Here is a 15,273-nt window from a genome sequence, read left to right as displayed (position 1 = left end):
AGAAATGCACATTTCATACGGATTACATAAGCAGAGAGCAGTCTGTAGTCTGTTTTCTTTCGTTTTGATTTTTTCTGTTTAAAAGTAGACATGTCTGTGAGAGGCAAGTAGGCTACCTTATACACTGAGTTTCGGTTCATTTATGAGACGAGATCCAGTTCACGTGCCGGCGCCTCCGTTTCTTATCTATCGTCTGCTATTTACTTCTTATTTATTAAACCCAGGCAATTGGTTGATGAAACATTGATTAAAATTAAGATACAATTAATGCAAAACGAAATTCCGGTTAAAGAAAGGTTTTGTGTTTTCTGTTTGATGTCTCTGTGAAAGTTTTAAAGCATTTTTTATGCCGCTTTCAGAGCGCTCACGTCCGTAACGGAGAACACGTCCATAACATTGTTTTTTCCTCATAAATGCAAACCCGAAAAATAAAATAAAACAAAATTAATATTTTATGTACTGTGGAGACTGAGCGCCAACCCTTCTTCATTCGCTGGGTAGTAGCCTACTTTGGTTTGCGCAGTGTAATTCGCATAATCAGTAAAAATATATTTTGCCTCCTAAAGTTTTTTTTTTAAGAAATCAGAAATCCCTCGTGGCTACGCCACTGCCACATTTGAACCTGACTGTGTTAAACACACCACATCCTCAAGAACATCAAACCAAATGCTTGGCTTACATTAATGTGTAATATAAAATCTGACCATGGAGTTGACTTTGGCGGAAAGCTGAATGTGATTGCTGATAGGCTGTCCCAATCAGTGGCGCCTGCACAATCCAATCACGTTTGAGAGGGAAACAACAAATTGAGGGTTTCCGAGATTTTTCTTTTTTTTTACTTTTTTTTTTTTTACTCGGATACTCACGGTTATGGATAGAAATGTATTGGAGTAAAGAGTACAATATTTGCCTCTCAAATGTACTTGAGTAAAGTCATGAGTACTCCCCAAAAATGATACTCGAGTAAAGTACAGATCCCTCAAAATTGTACTTAAGTACTGTACTCAAGTAAATGTACTCCATTACTGTCCGGCTTCAACATTTACTATTATTAAAATCAAAATTTGTATCTGTTACTATTACTAAAATCAAAAATCATATCTGTTAATATGTATTAAAGGGTTAGTTACCCCCCTCCAAAAAAAAAACCTCACCCTTGTGTCGTTCTTAACCCGTAAGACTTTTGTTCATCTTCGAAAGACAAATTAAGATCTTTTTTTTTTTATAAAATCCCTTTAAAGGGATAGTTCACCCAAAAATTTAACTTCTGTCATCATTTACTCACTCTCAAATTGTTTCAAACCTGTATAAATGTCTTTGTTCTGCTGAACACAAAGGAATATATTTGGAAGAATGTTTGTAACCAAGCAGATCTCGTGCCCCATTGACTACCATAGTATTTTTCTACTATGGTTGTCAATGGGACCTGAGATATGTATGGTTACCAACATTCTTCCAAATATCTTCTTTTGTGTTCAGCAGAACAAAGACATTTATACAGGTTAGGAACAACTTGAGGGTGAGTAAATGATGACAGAATTTTCATTTTTGGGTGAACTATCCCTTTAATGAGCATGAACTAGCAATGTACACCTGTATATTTTTATTTACTAAATGTTAACTGTAACAAATGCCTAGCTCTTGTTAGTTAATGTTAGATGATGCATTATCTAATGAGACCTTATTGTAAGTGTCACAGTTTTTGCTAATGGTTGAAATTGAGTAAAAAAAGATTTTATGATTTTTGCTGAGTAGGGTGACAGAAACCATTTTGCATTGAATCAATTAAAAAGCATTGAAAAATTTGCCATATGTATCTTTTTTAGTGTGTGTGATGTAATTTTTTTTAGGGAGACTCCGGCGGTCCTTTAGCATGTGAGTGTGACGGTGTGAGTTTCCTTTACGGCATCATCAGTTGGGGGGACGGATGTGGACGGTCAGGAAAACCAGGCGTTTATACCCTCGTGCCCAAATATTCTGACTGGATAAACAGCGTCATCAAAAGATCCAGGAAAACAACATCAGCTAACAGAATAAAGATAAACATTTCCATCGGGAATCAATGCCAAAGACAACCCATAAATCAACTGTGACTTTATTATTAATGTATTAGTTTACACTTTCCATTACAGTGTTCATGTTACTGAGTAATACTAATGAACTTAAGTGTTATTAATGCTATTGTATTTATATTAACAAGCAATATTGTGACATGTACACACTGTAATAAGTTTGTTATATATTTTATTTTATTTTATTTTTTTGCATATCAATAAATTAAGTTGATTGCTGTGAATTAAATGTGTCTTTTAATCTGCATGAAGTATTTTAAAAATGTTTTTAGATCTAAAACTATCTATCAAGAACATGTCCAGGTCATGATAGATATTAATATATCAAATCGGCAAGATATGTAGGCTATATCTTTTTTTCAGTTTGGGGTGAAAATAAAAAATAAATAAATTACCCAAATGGGTACCTTAGTGATTGTTTAGAACTGTGTGCAGATAAATGTGACTACACTACCGATCTGACAAATATTTAAGATCATAGGTTCATTAGTTACTTTTAGATACGTCACATTTGTAACATGACAAATTTTGTAAGGGTTGCATGCATGATAAATGCATGTCGGCTAAGGGTTAATTATGTTTGACCTAAAATAATTGTTCCGTACCGACACAGTAACCTTTGACTGACCCCTGACATATGGCCTATTTGGGCGCGTGCTTGAGGCAGCGGGTCGCTCGCTCTGGCGTTATTTTGAAAGTGAGCCGTGCGGGCGCGCGCACGCGCAGCTGTCATGTGAGGAAGATGAGTGATACCGTGGTAGCAGAGGGAGCCGCAAAAATCAGAGACGGCAAAAAAGTATGGAAATCGCACGCGTGAGCTGTATGTCTGTATAATTTGTTCATGAGTGGTTGTCTGTAAAGGTTTGGTTTGACTTCTCTCTCGCAGTGGAGGAGCCGCTGGCTGGTTCTGCGCAAACCCTCACCGGTCGCAGGTCAGTTATCATGATCACTTCACAGCAACACAAACTCAACCGTGGCGACAATTAACAAATATGAAAGTAACATGTACTTTAATATATGAAAATAAACTGAACATTGTCAACATTATCACAACGACAACAGCTATAAACCAGCAAACAGAAAGAAATATAACTTACTTAGCATAACTTACTGTAGACATCACGCTTGCAGTTAATCTGTAAATAGCCTATACAAGCATTTATTGTGAAACAGATGATCGTTGTGGTGCTGCTACATAATCATTTCTAGTTCACTGTGAAGTCATAGTAGAGTTTTTATTAAATTGTAACAAAATATAATTATAGATTTAGATTTATCAAATATCACCGTGATAATATGGCAACACGTTAATATTGTCAACATTATATTATATTACAAATACTTGTTAGAATACAATAATGTAATGGTGCTATAGAACAGAATAACATTTAATATAGGCTAATCATCTATTCCTTATTTTGTTACTAGACTTAATATTCTGTTGGAAGCTTATAAATCAACCTAAAGGAGTTTCTCTTGTGTTTTGCTGTGATCTATACAGACAGATAAACACTATGAACGTTAGTGTTCATGGATGAAGCTGACTTTTGAGTTTTTAATCTATAATAAGGTGTGTGAGTTACATGCATGTTTTACAGAGAGCATGGATGAACAGCTTGTTTTTTTTCTTGAAATATGCTGGTCTTTTTTGCACATCATACATACGCTATATGGGCATTATAGGCTATATAATGTAGGATACAGACTTCACGACTGTTAATTCAGGTTTACTAATTTGCGTTCCAGGAGTTTCATATAACCGCACTGGAATGTTTCGCTATTCAGTACAACAGCACTCTTGCTTCATTGAAATGTCTTGCCGTCGCTGGAGTATGTTTTATTGCCGCAGTGAAGATTTCTATTGCAGTAGATCAGCTGTGAGAGCAGAAATGTGTGCGGAAAGACATTTGTACAGCTGTTCACACTGTGTGTATGTGTGTGTGTGACATGCCAAAGGTTGTTTTGTTTGTTTGCTTTCGTAGTAGCAGGAATCAAGTTTGACCTACCTAGGCTACATCTTTCAGGGGATATAAGAATTGTTTTTTTGACATGCACCTCTACATGTACCTCTTTATTCACGTTTAAATATGTTTACAGTTTGTAGTAGACCTATAAATGGTACAATGGCACATGATACACTACACTACCGGGTCAGTAAGATTTTTTATATTATTTAAATAATTCTCTTAAAATAATTGTTTTCTATTGTAATATATTTTAAAAATTTAATTTATTCCAGTGATCAAAGCTGAATTTTTAGCATCATTACTTCAGTCTTCAATTCATGCTGATTTGCTGCTTAATATCAATGTTGAAATCAGTTGTGCTGCTTCATATTTTTGTGGAAACTGTTTTTTTAGGAATCTTTGATGAATAGAAAGTTTAAAAGAACAGCATTTATTTGAAATATAAATCTTTTGTAACATTAAAACGTCTTTACTGTTTATTTTGATAGATGTAATGCATCATTGCTGAATAAAAGTATTACTTTCTTTCAAAAACAACAACAACCACAACAAAAAATCAGGGCCGTGTTCAAAAACCGAATGAGCTCAAATGCTGTAGCTGGGTCAAAGGCAGGACTTTATATTTTCTGGATCTATTAATACATTAAAATGTATTTCATACATACAGTGACATAACATTTCTATTCTATTATGTTTTTTCATTTCTAAATTAAAACTCACTTTAAATTTCCTAGGGGCATAAAGTAAATAATCGACAGCTTAAATAAGACAAATGTCCTCATAAAACACACCGAAAAATATCCATTAAAGTGATGAAACTCTTAAAAAAATTATTTAGAAGGTAACTATGGATTTAAAGTGATGATTTAAAGTCGATGATTTTTTTCGTATTATTTCTACAATAAGCAGTGCTATGCTAAAATATGATTATATTTGAAAACTTTTCCACTAAATGAAAGTCATGTCTTTGTCTTTAAAGTCAAGTGGACGTTTCAGACCTAGACATGTCCTTTATGAAAGCTAATGTGTGTTTGTCAGATTGTTTGGTGCTGTACGTGTATAAGGAGCGCGGTGTGAAGGACAGGAGCAGCGTGACGCTGGAGCACATCTGCGGTCTGGAGACGTGTGTCAGCGCTGACGGCGTTCCCTTCATCCTCTCAATCCTGTGTCTCAGTCAAACCGCCGTGCTCGGCTTCGACAGCAGGGAGGCGCTGCAGAGCTGGGACCTGCGACTGCGCTACTGCCTCGGGGAAGGTCAGAGTTCAACATTTAACCCATAAAACAGTCACTTACATGTGTTAGTCAACACAATGACCGATGGCGAGGAGATAATAGCTCACCGCTATCTGTATCTGTTTCCATGATAAAGTGGTAGTTTAGTCAAATCGTTTTATAGTTTTAGGTAGTTGCTAAATGTTTAACATTAAATCTATTTTATTAAATCTATATATTTGTAACGTATGCAGCTTTATGAGCTCATATCGATTCGGAGACAACATGGAATAATTAAACTTAATTTTAATATTACATTACTGTAATAGTATAAAATACACCAAATTATTGTATTAGAATGATTTCTTAAGGATCATGTGACACTGAAGACTAGGGTGTCTTGTAAGTGTTATAATTGTATTTATAAATATAAATTAATCAAATGATTAAAAAAAATAATTTGTCACACAGACGCAGGACCATTTACATTGAGGTAGGCGATATAGTGAGACACTTGACCAGTTAGATAATTTAAAGCATATACGTTTCCACATTCATGTACATTTTAACTACGTTTTCATGTTGATACCAACATCAAGGCGCATTATGCATCAGCTACCCAAAGACATTTGATTGATTGACATGATTGTTGTGTATGTGCTTGAACTCTTTGTAGTTGTGAGCAGGCATGTGATGCAGTCAGCTGTGTGTGTGTCTGTTTGTTTGTGTGTGTGTGTAGCTGCTTTTTTATTTGCATACCCTCATAAATCTGTTTCAAAGTTAGTGCTAACAGGTTTAACCCTGCCTGCATTCCCTCATCACATTTTACACACACAGAGAGAAGCTGTTACTAGATGGGATTTACTGCACAGACCAAAGTAAGATTGTGACATTCCTAGCATCAGGAACACTTACCAGAGCTTTCTAGTTAGTGCTGTTTGTTAAGGCAAGGTGTAACCTACATGTACTATCGTTCATATGTTGGATCGGAGATTTAAACAAACCCTGAACTACGACATTTCTAAGACTTATGATTTACACTTGATGAATATAAATGAATAATACAATTATGAGTATAAATAAAGCTAAAATACATTAAAAAAGTGACCCAGGCTATATTTAGTTACCAGAATATCATAGAGTCCTGAACTTACAAGCACCCAGAATACTTCAGAAACAACCAATGCCCTTAAAACTACCCAGAACACCCAAGCAGCAATCTTGCAATGCTGGAGAAACCGCCTAGAAAACTTTTTAAACTACCCAGAACATACATAGCAACCATCTGTCAACCACCCAGAACACCTGGCCTAAGTTAACAAGCACCTTGCAATTCCTTAGAAACCACCTAGCAATGTTTTTGCAAACAACCAGAATATCAGTAACCACCTATCAACCACCCTAAATACTCTAGCAGCCACCAAGAATTCTTTAGCAGTCAACTAGCAACCACCTGGCAATGCCTTAGAAACCACCTTGTCCTAGCAAACACCCAAAATAACTTTCCTAGCAAGTCCTAGCAACTCCCTTGCAATACCCTAGAAACCACCCAAAATACATTAGAATGCACCTAGCACCGTTCTAACAACCAGAAGTCACCCAGAACACCCTAGTAACCACCTGGCAATGCCCTTGGATCCAACAAAATACCTCAGTAACCAACTAGCAACCACACAGAACGTCCTAGAAACCACTTAGCAACGCCTTTGAAACCACTCAAAATACCCTAGTAAGCAACAAGCAACCACACAGAATGTCCTAGAAACCACATAGCAACACCCTTGCAACCACACAGAATACCTTAGTGATCACATATCAACCGCACATAATACCTTAGTAACCACCTATCAACCACCCAGAACACCCTAGTAACCACCAATGCCCAAGCAACCACCCAGAATGATTTAGAAACTAGTACCTACCGGTACATAGAAGTCACATAGCCACCACCCATAACACCTTGGTAACCACACTCTTAACATATTGTGAGTTTTGCACAGGAATACACCACTTACTGTACTTTTCCTTCAGTTCCAGTTTATTGTTTATTTGTATCTGAATGATTGGTACAGGAAAATCATGTTTTTTCTTCTGTCAGTCCACAGTTTCAGCGTCTCCGTGCTGCCCGGCACTAAATTGGAAAGCGGAGCGGCGACTCTGCATTTATGCAACAATGTCCTGGTCATCGCTAAAGACCTGCCGGCCGTCATCATTGGCCACTGGGATCTGCTGGACCTGCGGCGATACGGGCCGGTCAACAACGGCTTTGTGTTTGAGGGAGGAACACGCTGTGGTTACTGTGAGTATGTCGATATAACAATGACAAGGCTCGTTATTTTTAGCTTTTTAATAAAATGCAATATCAAGTAATCAAGGTTTGGTTAGTTATCATGGTCCATTGCTTTGTGACAAGTAAAGTTTAGTTTCATTGTGTTTCTTTAAGTGGTGCCAAGTGCAAATGTTTGGGTTTGGTCAATGTGAAACATGCATTGTTCTCTGATGAGTCCACCTTCACTGTCTTTCTCACATCCGTGGGAGTTACGGTGTGAAAAAGCCTCTTGACAGAGGCTTGACACCCGGACTGTTGCTGCCTAGAGTGAAGCACGGGGTGGATCAGTGATGATTTGGATGTCTATGGTAACGTAGTGTGTACAGCCTATCATCCAGACCGTGTTCACTTGTCTGGTTGTTTTTTGGCTGCATTTGATTCTGTGAATTTAAATGGTGAAATAGTCATCTGGCTTTGAGGAGTTTAGATGGCTGTAATAATTTAATATATAATAATATGATGTTCAGTCTGTTATCCAGGTCGTTTTCACTTGTCTGGTGGATTATGGCTACATTTAATTCTGAGGATAATTCAGTTTGGTTCTCATCCACCTCAACAGGGTCCTATCTACAATGTCAGCCCCGATCAGACTCAGGTGCTGGAACAGGAGGTTCAATCTCTCTTGGTGAAAGGCCATAGAATGTCTTCCTGGAAGAGACAGTGGGTTTTACAGCCGGTACTTCATAGTTCAAAAGAAGGATGGGGAGTCACATTTTAGATCTTTGTCAGCAAAAACGTACTCTGATATTCATATTCATAACATGCAATTTAAAAGAATCATGGAATCATAGTGTAATGTAGCCTGGATGCCAGCTGCACTTAGCCCCGCCCACAACATTTGAGGATGGGAAGTTCGGTCTGGACTTGATCCTTTGTGAAGCAAGTATGCCCGAACCAAAGCTGTTCGGACCAATCAAATTGTCAGGGCGGGCTTTATACGATGATGGACAGATGATCAACCGTAAGCGCTTGGGTTGAATTCTTTTACAACAAAGAATGGCTGCCGCTGGAGAATTTAGATGTGTAGATTCAGCCATCGCGTCTGTTATAGAAGATGTAGACAGCGCATTCATTGGAACAGAGAACCGCGATCAAGGCATTTGTCGATCCAATTGAGTCCAAAGGCATTTTCTTTCCTGGTTCGGTTGAAACACGCCCCATAATCACAGCCCAATGGAGCAGTATCAGACTCATATTCTTCTGACTGGAATCTGAGTATGACGACGTCAGGCTAAGTGTAATGGGTAATCTGTGTTATTTTCTGGTTTTGGGTGGGTTTGATACATGTTTCAGTTCAGTCTCCTGTGTTTAAGTTTGGTTCTATGAGTTTGGTTCTATGGTGTTTCATTGATTTAACTGTGATTTGCACCTGATGTCAATTCTGTTGATTAGTTTGCCTATGTATTCATAGCCTTGGTTTTAATTCAGTCTTTGTCCGTTCTCATCATGATTAAGTGGGTTGTTCTGTTTCTGTGTTTATTCTAAGTTTGTTACTATTTAGATTTCTGGAAAATAAATTAACTGTTGCAATTAAATCCTGCATTTTATTCTATCCTGCTTAAACCACATCGTGACTGAAGAACGGACGTCTAACAATGGATTTAGTAGCAGTGAAAATTAGGGCTGCCCCCTATTAGGGGCCGTTTACATGACACCGTTTTCAACTAAAAACGGAAGACTATATGCGTTTTGGAAGTTCATTTTCACAATTTACACAGCGTTTTTGGTGCCTGACCGTCACCGGCGCGATCACTTGCATTTAACTTTTTTTTCCTTTTTCCTTTTTGGTCTTACATCAAGAGTAGCCTAATACAACATTCGAATCTGACAAATTGTATTTGTGTGCACTCACAATAAGAACTAATGAAAATAAACAAAAGCGCTTTTATAAAATAAAGAAAACAAACAGGATGCACTTTCTGCCGTCTCTGTCTCCGTGAACTGGAGCGCATCAACAAATAAACCGAAACTTAGCATGAACTTTCCTCACAGACATGAGAAATGCATCTATTGAAAGCTTGTTGTTAGCATCGTCAACTTTATTGGTTTATTAAAGGGATACTTCACTTCTGGAAAGATGAATGTGTATTTAAAATGGGTCATTTATGTAGAAGAAATGTGAAATTATTTTTGAAATTGGAGCTTTCTAGACTGAGAAAAGCCAGAAAATGTATTTTTGGCTTATGTGGATGAAAGACAACAACTCCCAGAATGCACTTGCTTCGCTGCCCTAGGAGGCCACGCCTACCGGTAACAGAGCGCAGTAGTTAAACAACAAGTCTAGGCTACTAGTGAGTCTCTGTGATGAGTCTGCCAGAAAGTGTTTCGAGATCGCCCAAAATGTCCGGGATTTGGCTTTTGCGTTCTACAGTCGCCATTCTTTGGCTGTGTCCGAAATCTCCCACTACTCACTGTATAGTGGACTATATAGTGAGCTCGCCATTTTGTAGTGCTGTCCGAATGTATAGTGATGATTATTATACCCTATATAGTCCACTCAATGTATCCCAGAATGCATTTTGAAAAGTAGTGTACAACCGATGGTCACTAACCCAAGCCCTACATACCATCATGCATTGCGCTGATCGTAAAAGACCTATCAGCATCATCTTCATCTTTAACTTACAATTTGACGAGGTCTCGCTAGCGTAGCAAGAACAGCATGTCGTTTTCTGTGTCTAGAAATCCTGTTTCTTTTGCTAATCCGCAAAATCTTCTGAATCACGAGAACAAACAAACAAAAAAGATAAATATTGAGTGGCATCTCCACAGAGTCTAAAAGCTGTTTTATTAAGAGTATTATGAGCAAGATATTTGATAACGTAGATCTGTTTTTTTTCCCCTAATGTCGACAGGCAAGAGAAAACGGTGTGGCGCGAAAATGAAAATATATGAAATATGTGTATTAATTTTACTTATGTTTATAAGTTATAATCATGTGTGGAGTAACGCATTATAACAGAAACGGCCAGAAATGACTCGGCACCAGCTGACAGATGATGGCGCGTTTAATCAACGGCGCCGAGAGACGATCGAGTAGTGTCCGAAAATGGTGTTTCTATTATGCTGGTGAGCTCACTATATAGTGCTCTACTCCCTACCCCCTACATAGGGGTTAGGGAGTAGTGGTTTGAGTGGAGATTTCGGACACAGCCATTATGTTTACTGTGGAGAGCAGGACGAGGCTAGGGCCGCGGGAGAACTGCACGAGGCCGGTGGCGTGATTACCGATGAGCGACACCTGTGAGACGCGCCGGTCTCGTATCTCTCACGGAGGAGCGGGAATTTTCTTAGCAATGTTAAAACGCGCATCAACCGATCACTTGTTTAGCGTTCATGTAAACACTACATTCAGATTCACCAATGGAATGAATTCAGTTAGATTGAAACAAAAGGTGTGCATGTAAACAATGAATGGCGACTGCAGAAAGCAAAAGCTGAATCCCGGACATCGACGGCCGGACATGTCCGGGAAAAAGAGGATGGCAACCCCTACTACTCAGCTTTCTCCACAGAACAAGAGCCTGCTAGCTTAGCTTCCAAAAAAAGATGGCTGACACTATGTGTACATTCTGTGAGTGAGATCCCACCCTCTATGGGCGGATTGAAAACATGCGGAACAGCCCTTACTACTGACTGTAGTCTTTAGCCTCTGGCCAAAAAATCCAAAAAAGGATTTTTTCCAGACAAAAAATATATAAATCTCTCGTCTCAGGGGGATATGAGGGTGGAAAGTATGGTAATTTGAAAAAACTACAGGTTTTCTACTAATACAAAGCTTAATGCTAAATCCTGAAGTATCCCTTTAATATAAAATAGATAAATGTGCGCTATTATTTGGCACATATCCAAGTGTTTGTGCAGAGTCTGGAAGCTAAAGTATAGCACATTTAATGCTTGAGATAGAGGTGCCGGCACGATCACGTTGCATTTTTTCCTGACAACAGCCGAAACTACTTAAAATAGCCTACTTTTTGGTCATACAGATAAGAGGAATACATAAACTGTAAAGGGTCTACTTTTATTTGTGTAAACTCACAATAAAAAGAAAATGTTGTGCCTTTGTAAAATAAAGACAATAAACAGGATGTGCTTTCTGCCACCTCGGTTTCTGTGAACTTGAGCATGTCAAAATATAAACCAAAATTCAGCGTATACTTGCCTCACAGACATGATAAATATGTCTATAAAAATCTTGAAATGTCAAGCGATTGTCAAGCAATTCTATTGGAAAACAAATATTCTCAGATTATGTAATCCATAGATATGCAATATCGCGTCCACTACTGCTGAGATGATGAGTCAGCATCGTCGGCTTAATCTCTGCAACCGAAAACACAAAAGAAAAGTCAATCAGGATTGGAACTAAAATTCCCTGTTTTGGGTAAATTTGTTTTTGCACACATAGCTATCAAATGACTCCAGGACACCTGTAATATAGTGAATATGGGCTACTTTTATAATGCTTTAGTGTCCTTTTTAAAGCTTCAGTTCAACTTAATTTCAGTTAAAATAAAAAGAGGGACCAGCAATGACTACATTTACATGTGCACCAGTAATATGATTATTTCCAATAATCAGAGTAAGGACTTAATCGCAGCAAGATGTTTACACGACACAAGCAAACTCCTGTCTACATGCAATTTTCATTAATCTGATTATTTACATTCCCTAATGCACAGCACAAAAGATGAACTCACATACAGTATGTACGGTTCTTTGATATCTGGCCTCTGTCTTTATTTTTTATTTTTTGGGTAGCGTGCCTAAAAATGTTTTCGACCATCTATATACAGTATTTTAGGGGACTGAGCGCGCTCTCCGATCCGGAGGAAATATGACCATTCCCCATTCCACTCCACTCATATGCTCTCATTGTAATTAAAATCAACATACCCAGAGAATGACAGGATTCTCTCCCTTTAACATCTGTGTGTATTTGTGTGTAGGGGCTGGCGTGTTCTTCTTGTCTTGTGCCGAGGGCGAGCATATCAGTTTTCTGTTTGACTGTATTGTTCGTGGCATTTCCCCGTCCAGAGGCCCTTTTGGACTGAAGCCACTGCTGCCAGGTCAGTGCTATATGACTGTGACACGTACAGTATGTGTCATTATATCAGATTAAAGCCTCATCTGTTGCCAAACTCCTAAAGCTTTCAAGCTACATGCATCAAACTCTGGTTAGTCTGTCTGTTTTCTGTGTCTGTCTATCTATCGGCCTGTCTCTCTCTGAGGTTTTCATATATTCAAACTACATTAGGCCTTTATAACCATAAGACATCAAGGCTTTTGTAAACATTCAGACAAAGCTTTTTTTAAGAAAACATTCAAAGTTTCTTTTGGCAAACTTTCAGTTTTCATGATAATATCAAATCAATTCAAACTATGTCATGATGCACTGAATTGTTCTACATTTAGTGTAAGTATATTTTTAAAAGGATGTACTTGCAGAGAATATTATGAGCAAAAAAAAAAGGACAAAGATTTCATGGCCCCCAGAATATTTTGTTGTATGAATATCTGAACATGCAATACATCAAAAGAAAGAACAGACCATCTGCTTTTAAGCTCCATGTTCATTTTAGCTTCATGCATTCTTTTTTTATCAACACTTGAATGTGGGGAAGTTTAATAAAAAATGCAACATTTTGAGCAAAAAAATGGAGAAAATCGCGTTTTTGTCAAAGACTGGATTCAGAACAATGATCAGAACATAGATGGAGTAGATCGAGTCCATCAACACCCCGAATGCTTGTACAGTCCTGTTGCTCATCCTGGGTCGATATTTCATTCAGTAATATTAGGCCGTTTTGATTTAAATGCTGTTTAATGTTGGTGATCGCATTATTTTGCATATGCATATGATTACATATCGCTTGTTTCTGCATCTTCTTCGCATCGGTTTTGATCAGGAGATTCAGTACTCTTTCAGAAGATGTGTAATAGCGCCACCTACCATATAACAGTGAAAACACGGAAAGCCAGTGGAGCGAATGTTAATAAGAGACAGATACCTGCATGACACACCGGCCTCGAGTCCCATGGAGGAGCTCTGGAGCTTTTATTATGTTTATGTGCCGCAGCCGGTCGCTGCCGCTCTATATTTTATTTTCATTTTTAAGGTAATGTTTAACATTTGCCAGTTTCCGCCTCCTCCTTCCATGAACTTGAACTTTGTTACAGTTACGTTTGATCACTTAAATTCACATTATTTTAATAAATTCTAATGAAACGAATTACTACTCATATAGGTCACTTTATTTGGCTAATTAAAATTGTGGGGTAAGCTAGCTCGATATGCAATTAGTTTTTAAATGTATTGTATAGAAAATGCTGTATTACTGTTACTACACTACTGTAATTTCTACAGAAGTAAAGCAGGAAATCAAGGGTAAGGCGGAAATGACATTGACAGGCTACGCAATGGCACTGGCCATTATTACACTGGTTAAAAATTTATATTTCTCTGGATTTAAACATTGTTTGAAACATTTTGAAAAAGTACACAAGTCTTCAAAATATATAATATTGTTTTAGTGGATTTTGGATATTTTAATCAAAAGTCTTACATATTGTGCCTTTAAAGAGAGTACACTTTCTTGACCGTTATTTCTTAACCCACTTAAAGGCCCCCTGAAGTAAAAATTTATTATGAATATGAATATGTTAGCCTTAAGGTTATGAATAAGCTGGTGTGTTCCAAAACAAATGACAAAATTCACATTTAGGAGATATAAGCATTCGAAACTTACAGTCTCTCACTTCCGCTAAAATGGATCATGGATTTTTATGACATCACTGCGGACTTCAGCTTCTCATCACATCTTCTGTCCAATCAAATGCTCTCTAGAATCTGAAACGTCCCGCCCCCTATGATATAAATACCACCTGGCCAAAGCGAACATTGACACGTAACAGAGCAATATGGGTTGGAGATGTGCGTTCGGTTGTTCAAACGCTCTCAAGTTTTCTTCCGGTTTCCAACTGGACGTTGGTTAGGAATGAAATGGCGCAAGGGCGTCTTTTGGAGCAAGGGCGCCGCCATCTTGCAATACACATTCACAGTGCGTGACGTCACAGTGTTGGTTGTCTTGCCTGAGGTACATAGTAGAGGACTGACAGGGAAAGTTAAAGACAAGAGACATTTAAAGATGGAAACAACTGGAAAGCCACATCATAAGTCAAAAGGAGGGGCACTACTGTATTGCTCCTGGTTGTAGAAATTATTTTTACAGTGTTAAAGCAAAGGGCAAAAGATAACTAAAACAGGGAACGTAACATTACTGCTTCACTGGCTAGCGGCAATGAAAAGGAAGAACAAGAAGAATGGGCGCTGATGTCATGAGTATGCAGTGAACATTTTTTGGAGGAAGATTACATTGAGGAAAATACCTTTGATTCGGGCAATTTAGTCATTCGCCGCACCAACAAACTTAAGCATGAAGTTGCTCCTTGTGTTTTTAATTTATCTGGCTATAACGCGTGGGGTACGCTACCGACCGCACAGCACTTTCCACTGCGTTTACGAATCACTCACTCATCACACTATTGTTTTTCTCCAGCGAAAACAGAATATGAAGACACTAGTTATTTATATATGTGTTTAGCAAACGATTTGTGAATTGTTGTTTTAATTCATTAAAAATATATATGTTTTACAGTGCAGAGGAAAACGTCTCGGTTACGTATGGTAACC

At 37.9% G+C, this 15,273-nt stretch overlaps 2 protein-coding genes across 5 annotated transcripts in view; both read left to right on the top strand.

Moving 5' to 3' along the window:
• Nucleotides 1-2,226, top strand: part of LOC130082279 (hepatocyte growth factor activator) — a 45,656-nt gene extending 43,430 nt beyond the window's left edge. For both annotated transcript variants that reach the window (XM_056247081.1, XM_056247080.1), the window contains one exon: nucleotides 1,851-2,226. In XM_056247081.1, coding sequence (XP_056103056.1) covers nucleotides 1,851-2,093 — 243 coding nt within the window. In that variant the 3' untranslated portion in view covers nucleotides 2,094-2,226. The remainder of the gene's footprint in view (nucleotides 1-1,850) is intronic.
• Nucleotides 2,227-2,783: 557 nt separating this feature from the next.
• The window catches only part of dok7a (docking protein 7a), a 47,780-nt gene continuing 35,290 nt past the window's right edge, over nucleotides 2,784-15,273 (top strand). For all 3 annotated transcript variants that reach the window (XM_056247079.1, XM_056247078.1, XM_056247077.1), the window contains exons 1-5: nucleotides 2,784-2,868; nucleotides 2,959-3,004; nucleotides 5,078-5,293; nucleotides 7,350-7,550; nucleotides 12,530-12,649. In XM_056247079.1, the coding sequence (XP_056103054.1) occupies nucleotides 2,815-2,868; nucleotides 2,959-3,004; nucleotides 5,078-5,293; nucleotides 7,350-7,550; nucleotides 12,530-12,649 (637 nt within the window). In that variant the 5' untranslated portion in view covers nucleotides 2,784-2,814. The remainder of the gene's footprint in view (nucleotides 2,869-2,958; nucleotides 3,005-5,077; nucleotides 5,294-7,349; nucleotides 7,551-12,529; nucleotides 12,650-15,273) is intronic.

This window comes from Rhinichthys klamathensis, unplaced genomic scaffold, assembly GCF_029890125.1.
Source record: "Rhinichthys klamathensis goyatoka isolate OS25496 unplaced genomic scaffold, OSU_Roscu_1.1 h1tg000042l_1, whole genome shotgun sequence".
Lineage (NCBI taxonomy): Eukaryota > Metazoa > Chordata > Actinopteri > Cypriniformes > Leuciscidae > Rhinichthys > Rhinichthys klamathensis.
The sequence above is the reverse complement of the archived record's forward strand: the minus strand, read 5'-3'. Positions and strand labels throughout refer to the sequence as shown.